This window comes from Leucoraja erinacea, chromosome 14 (genome assembly GCF_028641065.1).
Source record: "Leucoraja erinacea ecotype New England chromosome 14, Leri_hhj_1, whole genome shotgun sequence".
NCBI lineage: Eukaryota > Metazoa > Chordata > Chondrichthyes > Rajiformes > Rajidae > Leucoraja > Leucoraja erinaceus.
Genome location: NC_073390.1, coordinates 15,466,669 through 15,477,146, shown reverse-complemented (window position 1 = coordinate 15,477,146; position 10,478 = coordinate 15,466,669). Strand labels below are relative to the sequence as shown.

Below are 10,478 nucleotides of genomic sequence, written 5' to 3'. Positions count from 1 at the left end.
TCAGCCATGATTATAAATTATAAACCAGTCATAATACTTTCTACAGTACAAACTTCCACAAGTTTACTACATTTTGGGGGAAGTAAAGGCACTGGAACACCTTCGTGCTGATCTAACTTGTACTTGTCATTTCCTGCAGAGTTAAAAATAAGGAAAGATTGATAGAATTAAATGTTAATGTTTAACAGTTAAACAAACTAGTCTATATTTATATTATATTTTTATTTGTTTGCTTATTCAAATCCTTTATTTTGAAAATCATTGTTTTAGATGTAGCAATATAAATACAACTATTTACACTTGTTTACTGTGCTGTATATTCAACACCATACAGAAAATACAGTAGGTCAAATAACATCACAATTAAAATGAAACTGAGAATAAATCAAACTGATCACTATTTTGTGATTTATTTTTCAGAGTCGGCAGTGATAAGTTTTATTGATTTAATTAAAGTGATTTGTCCTCTTTGCATTCAGATCAATTCACTATTAAAAATGACGACTCCAGGTCAGTAACAAAAATAAAGTACCAATGTTTTATGGTTATTTAAATAGGATAACTTACTTTCTTCAGATAAGATGTTTGAAAAGTAATTTTGCAACTCAGGCCCAATACAAAGCTGCTCACTTTAATGTTTTCCTGCCATCCAATTAACGAAGGTGGCCAAGCACTGTCCATTTGCAATAATAGTTGTGTTTGAGGTCACAAAGTGAAAGCATCACAAGTACTGAATTTATTTTATTTTACTTGCACTAAACTACAATTGCAATGGCATTAACTATTCAAGGACCTCTTCGTGAACTTTGTCAAGGGTGGCACAGCTGGTAGAACCGCTGCCTCAAGCCCCATGGGCCGAGGCTCGCTCCAGACCTCGGAAGCTGTCAATGTTGAGTTCGCCCATTCTCTTTGTAACTGCATTTGTTTCCTCCAGGTGTTCCAGTTTCATCCCATATCCCAAAGACATGCAGGTTAGTAGATTAACTGTAAAATTGCTCCTAATGTAAATGGAGTGGAATAACATAGTGAATGGGTGATGGGTGATCAGTGGGGGCTCGGTAGGCTGAAGAACCTGTTTCCATGTTGCATCTCTAAATTAATTAAACAATGTTTTCTAAAAAGACATGTCCAATCATTTCAAGAAATATAGCGCAAAGAGTCTAGACAATGCAACCTTTATTGTAGTGACATTTGAAATTCCAGTTACAAATCACACAGCTTCCTATGCAGGGCAAAGTAATTAATAATAGAAAATGCAATTCTACAATAAAGATAGATCTTTCATTTGTGCATAGAGTTTCTGCAGTTTATGGACAGTAAATTGCAATACCAGTGTGCAGATATCTCCTGCTGTAAAGTATCAGTGAATAAATACACAAGTAATTGAAATACGGTTCAAACAAGTCGAGGATTCATTCAGACCAAAGCACTTGCCAATCAAACACTGTTGAATTCCTGCCAAATAAATAATATGAGACAAAAAAGAGTTTGCAAAATATTCTGACTCTTAAAATTATACTGTCATACCTTGACAACATTTTACCAAACAGCCGCAGTAAATTTAAATTAATGATGGTGTTGATTTACTTCAAGAATTATTTTATGCCTGCAATTCAGACAAGCGGTGATTCGATCAGGCAATTTCTTATCAATTTAAATTTTATGCTTATTGGAACAAAAGTCAAAAGTCTCATTTGAACATTTCAATATTCTGCTATGTGGAGACCATGTTCAACATAATACAATCTTGTGAATGCTATGTCAGCACTATTTGCACTCGTGTTAAGCAGATCAGTGTTCTGCATGCCTCTCTGCACCTGTGCAGTTTCGCACTGAATTTCTGCCTTTGCCGTCTTTTACATTCTCCTGGGAGAGACAGCAGTGATACAGTTTAGTAGTTCATCCCTCAGTTCAAACTGACTATAAAGTTATTATATAACAGGATTTATAGCTATTCCATTTATGGGCTTTAGATTTGTTCTGAAAACGTTCGAGACTGCATTCAAACCACTGAGAAGTGGCGATGAATTATAACGTCACATCTCCTTCCAGATTTAAGTTTTTATAATTTGATAATAATGATGGCCATGTTCAAAAATCAACTATTTCCTAAAAGTAGGCAAATCATAAACAAGTTCAGATACAAGAATATTGGACATGCTTCATATGCAAGAGATGTTTAAATGTGATGAATAATGTGGTAAAGTGCAAGTTGAAAAAGATACGTTTAGATTTACTTGCTAAATAAAACAAGAAATGCATGGAAATTTCACATGCATGGACAGGAACTGAATTAAATGCACAAGATGAAAATATTTTCCAGTTAGTACTTGGTTCTGAAATTGTTCTTAACAATATTAAACTCTCTGCTTATAAACAGATTCAATAGTAAGACGTGTAGTAAATTGTAGATTGCAGAATCCATTTGATATGGCAGACATGGTTGGTGAATGAAGTACTCAATTTTCTTCACACCTTTTTTAGTCCTTTGCCCATTAAGCAAGCGAAGACAGTCATAACCATTTTTGGCTTCACTTGCACTAGGTCTTCAGGCAGTGCATACACCCGGGCACCTATCTTTCGGGCTACTGAAATGGCATATCTGAAAGAGACATATGCAGGAAGTGTGCTTAATTAATGCTACAGGTATTATTCCGAAATAGAATGGCTTATGTTCCTCAGCTCTACATTTCAGTTTTAAAGATTGTGAACAAACAAATTTTCAAAATCAATGTAATTTAACTTCTCACTTCCCAAAATTATTGTTGGTGTGGGGGGGGGTCCAATAATTATTGCACAGATACAGACTTTTAAAAATTGCTTTCTTCAACATTTTGCGGTAACATTTTATGTCACTGATATTTCAGTTTGCATTTGATTTCTAAAAGTAATAATGAGAAGGCTTAATTAATTTTCCTCTCAAAACAACAATAAAACTAGGTTTGCAAGGTGAAGAAAGATGATTGCATTTTCAGCAGACAATGTTTTTTTTCCCCCCAACAGTAAAACTAAATAAACTGAAAATTATTTTCTTTTAAATTTGATATCTTCAATATTTGCTAAAATCAACCAAAAACAAAAATTACAATCGTTAACTTCCAATTTACTTGACATGGTTAATTTTGAATCCAATTTAGTTTCAATCTTTATTAAAGATGGTAAAGATAAGATCACGTCAATTCAACACAGGCACTTTAAATTACATTGCTCACATGAAGAATCACTTATCTTGAACACTATACTTACTTTGCATTGTTCAATTTGTCAACTTCTGAAAGGTCAGTGCGTTTCACCAGCTCACTGCGAATCACATTAGGTACAACAGCATCTAACAAGTCTATAATGGGTAAACTAGTGGAAATGCATTTATCCTGGGGGACAAAATAAAAACACAATAATCTTTAACAACATGGATAACACAGTGAAAGTCATATATTGCAACCATTCATACATAACATGGCGGTTCACAGTGAAGACAGACACAAAGTGCTGGAGTCACTTAGCGGGCCAGACGAAACAATTAATGCTGGCCCAGTGTACAAAATTTGGATTTGTGAGATTTTTAAAACTTAAAAAAAATTTTTTTTTACTGTCACTAAAAGGGCAATTCCAGTTTAGCATCTTAGAAGCTAAAATGTACATGCTCTCATTGGAAATGTTCTTTATTCTGTATAAGTGCAGTGATTTTATTTTAAATTGAGATTAAATGTCAGTTATTTCTGCATTTCTCTTTCAATGCCCAGTATTCGTTAAATGTTACTATATTTATTAACTCGATGAAATGGCACACTCCAGAGAATTCAATCCTTATCTAGAATTTCCAGTTCAAGCACATTTTCATACACGTCCTCATCAGCCAGTGTTGTGGGCTTTTCAGAGAAACCTTAGCTCAGCCATCATTGGCCAAAATCAAAATTCAAATGAAAAGATAGAATCGAACTTCCTTCAAACTGCCAGGAATCTTTTCAATCAACCTCCTCAACTTTTCTAGAGTTTGTGGCACCACCTAGTGGTTTGGCCACTTAATGAGCGAACCCTCGGCACTTGGGCTAGCAGGATCACGTGACTATTTAGCGGGAAGGATCGTCACGTGGTTAAGGGGTGTGCCCTGGTATATAGAGAGACCTGGTAAAACCCTCCCCAGTCGCGTGTGTACTGTTCTCTGTATTACCTTAATAAAGATCATTTTGATTCACAACGCATGTCTCGCTATAAGTTATTACTTTCTACAATCCAAACTACATTAAATTCCACTCAACCTTTATACCCATATACACCTCCATTCTACATTAGTAGGTTTAATACATCTCGTTGCATTCCATTCCTTGTAGTACTTTTGGTTTCCAAGCTCACCTTGCCCCACAACGTCCAAGAACTGTACCATACGGTTCTGGCCTTCAACATTTCACCTTGCTTTTGCCCCCTCATGAACTATTTTATTTTTCAGACACCTTGACTGATGCTCTGAAATATGTTCCCAAAACCTCTCCACTCGTCTCTTGAAGACTCCCCTCAAAATGGCTAATGGCATTAATTTTTATATGTTGTTCTGCGAGTACCTCAAAGCGATTAGTGTCCGAATCATATGGCATAGAAACAGGCCCTTCTGCCCAACTTGTTCATGCTGACCAAGATGCCCTATCGACATTGGTCCAGCCCACCCATGTTTGGATCATATCCCTCTTACCTTTCCTATCCATGTACCTGTGCAAATCTTTAAAAAATATTGTTATAGTACTTGCCTCAACTACCTCCTCGGGCAGCTCGATCTATATACCCACCACCCTCTGTGTGAAAAGTCGCCCCTCGGGTTCCCATTAAATCCTTCCCCTCTCACGTTAAACCTATGTCCTCTGATTCTTGATTCCCCTAATCTGGGTGCATTCACTTTATCTATACACATCAAGATCTTATACATCTCTATAAAAAGCACCCCTCAACCTCCTGTGTCCCAAGGAATTGTTCAGTCAAGAGGTACAACGTGGAAACAAGCCCTTCAGTCCACTGAGTCCATGCCGATTAACAATCACCCTTACATTAATTCCATGCGATCCCAGTTTCGCATACTACACACGAGGATCAATTTACAGAAGCCAATTAATATCTTGGAATGTGGGGAAACAGAGCATCTGGAAAAAACTCATGCAGTCACAAGGAGAACACAAACTCCATACAGACAGCACCCATAGTCAGGATCAAGCCTAGCTCTCTGGCACCAAGACAGCAACGATTGCTGCGGCACTATAAAGTCTTAGCCTGCTCAGTCTCTTCCCATAGCTCAGACCCTCAGATCCTGGTAACATCTTCATAAATCTTCACTGCTATCTTTCGAGCTTAATAACATCCTTCCTGTAGCATTATGATGAATACTGAACACAATAATCCAAATGCAGCCTCTCCAATGTCTTGTACAGTTGTAACATAGCATCCCAACTTCTGTCAGAGCGAGTCCACATGCAAATTGGAGGACCAGAATATCACATGTCTCCTGGGCAGCTTACAACCCAGCAGTATGAATATTATTTTTTCATAACCTTTCAATATCACCTCCTTCACACCCAACAAAGTACCATCATGGGATCTTTGGTAAACGGTGCCAGTTCTGATTTGTTCTGTACCTTTTCATACCTCTAGTTTCCCTCTCCCTTGACTCAGTCTGAAGAACAGTCTCAACCCAAAATGTCACCCCATTCCTTTTCAAATTCACATTGTAAAATTAAGCCCTTGTGTGAAAAGTTAAGAGCAGTGTTAAGTACCACGATCGGAGAAACGCATGACCCACTTTCAAATTTTCCTCAAATTGGCGTTGATTCACAGTAACCAATTGTCAGAAATATTTGAAGCATCCAGAACACACTGCATCGATAATCTCATAAACGTTCTCATACAATTAGCCCTCTTGTCCCTTCCAGCAAGATCAGCCCCAATAGAATGAGATTAAGTGGAGGATTTCTTTTTAAACCTTTGGTTAAATTCCAAATAGGCCTTGTAGATAATTGATGATTTAGCTTTTATCATGTCACTGGGATACAATGCAGTCAGTAATTATAAAATCTAAATCTAAAATCAAGAGTCAAGAGTGTTTAATTGTTAACTGCACTGAGCACAGAACAATACTTACTTACAGATTTGTTAAGCCAAAATATGATATTTCTCATTTACCTTGAAGCTAACAATTGAGCTGCTCTTCTTTGCACTTGTCAAAGTCTCATTTACCCATTTTATGATGATTTCATCTGTCACCTTTGAACCTTCTCCAAGATCTGACAGCACCTTTAGGGTATACCTGAAACAGCAAGGTAGGAAGATTAAAGATTCAAAGTTTAAAATATCTTTCCATAATGTGGTCCTATTCTGACAACACGAAATAAGAGTCTGAACTGTATAATCCATCAAAATGAAAATAAACATGTACTACTATTGAAAAGCTTGTCATTTCTGTTGTTTTAGGGAATTAAATAACATTAAAATGGTTCCCATCACTCTGATTTTCAGCTTAACCAAATATGGCGATTTCAGAACATGTTGAAGTCAAACATCAGCATATAACCATATAACATAACATATAACAATTACAGCACGGAAACAGGCCAACTCGGCCCTTCTAGTTTGTGCCGAACACTTATTCTCCCCAACCTGCACTCAGACCATAACCCTCCATTCCTTTCCCGTCCATATCCCTATCCAATTTATTTTTAAATGATAAAATCGAACCTGCCTCCACCACTTCCACTGGAAGATCATTTCACACAGCTACCACTCTCTGAGTAAAGAAGTTTCCCCTCATGTTACCCCTAAACTTCTGTTCCTTAATTCTCAAGTCATGTCCTCTTGTTTGAATCTTCCCCACTCTCAATGGGAAAAGCTTATCCACGTCAACTCTGTCTATCCCTCTCATCATTTTAAAGACCTCTATCAAGTCCCCCCTTAACCTTCTGCGCTCCAAAGAATAAAGACCTAACTTGTTCAACCTTTCTCTGTAACTTAGTTGCTGAAACCCAGGCAACATTCTAGTAAATCTCCTCTGTACTCTATTTTTGTTTTGTTTTTTCATCTTATCTATTCCCTTCATAACTTTATAAGATCACCCCTCATCTTTCTATACTCTAAGGAATAAACTCCAAGCTGCACAACCTCTCCCTGGAGCGCAGGCCCTCAAATCCTGGCAGCATCCTCATTAATCTTCTCTGCACTCTTTCCAGCTTAATGGGATGTTACCGATAGCAGGGTGACCAAAACTGAACACAATACTTCAAATGCAGCCTCACCAATTTACAATTGTAACCATTTAAATTATTAATAAATTACATTAGCTATACATCCGAGTTTGCTTTCATTAACTTACCACTAAGATATACTTTCCTCATCAGTGTAAGGAAGGAAGTGGCTAGAGAGATGTGGCTATGAGCATGGTCTAAATTGCCCATTTCACAGCACCACCAACAATGAAAATTTAGTTCTGCCGTTTCAAAACTAATCGATTTATTGGACCAAATCCTGCAATTGACAGCAACACAGATAATTTTTTACAGGTACTACTCGGGGTGTTGATCAGCTGGGTAAGTGGGCTAATGTGGCTGTGAGCATGTGAGCTGTGTTTAATTTAATTCTGTGTGAGATGTGCATTTTCAGACTAGAGCAGGATCTTCATTGTGAATGGTAGGGGCCCCGAGGAGCATTGTCAAGCAAAGGGGTGCATGTACATTGTTTCTTGAAAAGGGCATAGCAGGTAGATAGGGTGGTGAAGAGGACAATTGGCACACTAACCTTCATCAGTCAGGGAATTGAGTCTTAAGGTTGGGATGTTATGTTATAGTTGTACAAGACATTGGTGAGGCTGCATTTGAAGTATTGTCTTCAGTTTTGGTCACCCTGTTATTGGTAACGTCCCATTAAACTGGAAAGAGTGCAGAGAAGATGAATGAGGATGCTGCCAGGATTTGAGGGCCTGCGCTCCAGGGAGAGGTTGTGCAGCTTGGAGTTTATTCCTTAGAGTATAGAAAGATGAGGGGTGATCTTAAAAAGTTATGAAGGGAATAGATAAGATGGATGCACAGTCTTTTTCTCAGGGAATCAACAAGGCATGTGTTTAAGGTGAGAAGGGAAGGATTTAATAGGAACCCGAGGGGCAACTTAACATTTTTTTTTTTTTTTTTAAAATATAAACACAGATGATGGTGGGTATATGGAACAAGCTGCCAAATAAAATAGTTGGGGCAGGGAGAATAACAGCATTTCAAAGACGTTTGGACAGGTGAATGGATATGAAACGTATGGAGGGATATTGCAAAAGGGACAAAGATTGGGCATTTAGTCAGCATGGTGGAGTTGAGCTCAAGAGGCCGTTTCTGTGCTCTAAGTCTCATTACAGTCATTACAGTCATTATGCCATTAAAATGCATTTCATCATCTGGCAGAAGGGGATGTAAAGGCTTAGGAAAGCAAACTCTCAACACCTTAGATCTTTATCTTACACTTCCTAAAGGGCAGAACGATCTAAATCATATTTACAGTCTCCTAACGATGCAAGAAATGGTGTCAAAGATTGAAAGAAAATCTTTAAAAAGGAAAAAGTCTCAAATGCCGTCAACATTTAAAGCCTTTTAGAGGTCGACAGCCTAATTACTCTTTAGCTCCCTCTCTGCTCAAAACCAGAAAGGTTCTTTGAGCCCTAATCAAAAAACAAAAATTTCAAAGTTTTGCTGCAAAAAACCTGAAACTTTAAAAAGTATTTATATTTTCTTCAGAACCAATCAAGTGCATTTTCTCAATCCATTAAACCTTCTGTAATTGTATATTTTGAAATCTGACTTTTTTTTTTAAATATGGAACTTGCAGCTCGAGGAGGTAGTTGAGGCAGGTACTTTAATAACATTTAAAATACATTTGAACAGAGACATGGACAGGAAAGGTTAAGGGGAATATGGGTCAAATGCAGACAGGTAGATGGGGCTTTTTGATCGGTATGGGCAAGATGGGCCTATTTCATTCTATATGACTACGACTAAGGGATATTAAAAATCTTAAACCTTTTTTGTGAAAGATGCAAGCCAGTCTCCTTAAAATTCCAGAGGGAAAAAAAAATCAGCAGTTGCCTAGTAATAGTTGTAGTTTTAATAGCAGCTAACTTAAAAAAAAAAAAAACCTCACATTTATTTACTCAGTATGTCACAAGATTTGCCAAATAAAATTCCTAAGCATCAAAACAAATGAGTTTAGCTTTGTGAATATTAACTCATTAGATATCTCCAAATAGTCTGCAATGCCCATTTGGAAAATTAAAGGGGCTGTCCCACTTGGGTGACCTAATCTGCGAGTTTAGAAGAGTGACTCGTAGTGTAGTGGAGTGGGGTCACTATTTAGTTACAGGCAGTCGAGGGCAGCCGTAGGCAATCTCCTTCGCTGACCAGGTATTTTGATTGGCTCATTAGAGTTTTCAGGATGAAGGAAAACCTACCAGTAGGTAAAATGCCCGCTAAACTTCTTAAAAGAGTCTCCACTTTTTCTCCCCCCCTTCTCTCCCCTCACCCCCCCCCCCTCTAAAGTACTTCCCATTACTGTGCAGCCGTTTTACCTTCCTCTTCATCGTAGGTGGAATTTCAGACAGCACTCCTGTGTCTGTCTGTCCCTGTCTGTCTGTCCGTCTGTCTGTCCTTGTCTGTGTGCGCGCTTTCCAGGCGAGTGCCCTCGAGCTTGAAGGTCGAAGACACTCTTAACTCGCGGATTTGGTCGCCCAAGTGGGACAGCCCCTTAACATTACCACCATAGTCACATTTTTCTCTTTTTAATTGTTTTAATGAGAATGCCCCTCACCTTCTCATCAGCTGCCAAATTAGAGCCAGCGTAAGTGTTCGATTGCCTTCATTCAGATCTTGCCCAGCAATACCCACAAGAGAAAAGCAGGCCTTCGTTTTACCCAGTTCAACGGCATAGTTGCAATTTTCGAGCTGGGGAGAGCAAGGATACGTTTTTAAATACAGTCTTGATGGTGCCGATCAAAACCAGTCACCAATTAAAAAAAAAAAGAGAATGTACTAAAGAGAGGAGTATTCATTTGAGTGCTATATTATGGGAAAACATGCTTCTGTCGCTCACACAGAGACACGGCAAGCTTTTTTCCTTCACATCATGGATCTCGTAAACCACCGCAGACAAATGTGCCCACGATTGGGAACTGTGCCAGGGAAACTCGCATATGCACAAGTTAGGGACCACCATGAGAATTTAAAGTTGACTTCATTAGATGGTGCCAGCCTGCAGCGACATTTTGCCAGCTGCACGACAGAAAATCATCAAATATAGTATTTCTGAGTTCACCTGTATAAAAGAATCTGCAGAAACCAGCGATGTAAGTAACGAACTGCTAACGCATTTAAAGGCATTAGCGCTACTGCGATCTCCCAGAGGTAGTGACCGTAAGGGAATCCCCAATTGGAGGGGAATCCCCGACCTCACGGGGGCTCGCAGGTACAGTAAGT

At 38.3% G+C, this 10,478-nt stretch overlaps 1 protein-coding gene across 1 annotated transcript in view; it reads right to left on the bottom strand.

Moving 5' to 3' along the window:
• Positions 1-1,164: 1,164 nt before the first annotated feature.
• Positions 1,165-10,478, bottom strand: part of LOC129703313 (plastin-1-like) — a 78,472-nt gene continuing 69,158 nt past the window's right edge. Inside the window, exons 13-16 of the mRNA XM_055645672.1 lie at positions 9,814-9,947; positions 6,163-6,286; positions 3,247-3,371; positions 1,165-2,602 (exon numbers count right to left, since the gene is read on the bottom strand). Coding sequence (XP_055501647.1) covers positions 2,470-2,602; positions 3,247-3,371; positions 6,163-6,286; positions 9,814-9,947 — 516 coding nt within the window. The 3' untranslated portion in view covers positions 1,165-2,469. The remainder of the gene's footprint in view (positions 2,603-3,246; positions 3,372-6,162; positions 6,287-9,813; positions 9,948-10,478) is intronic.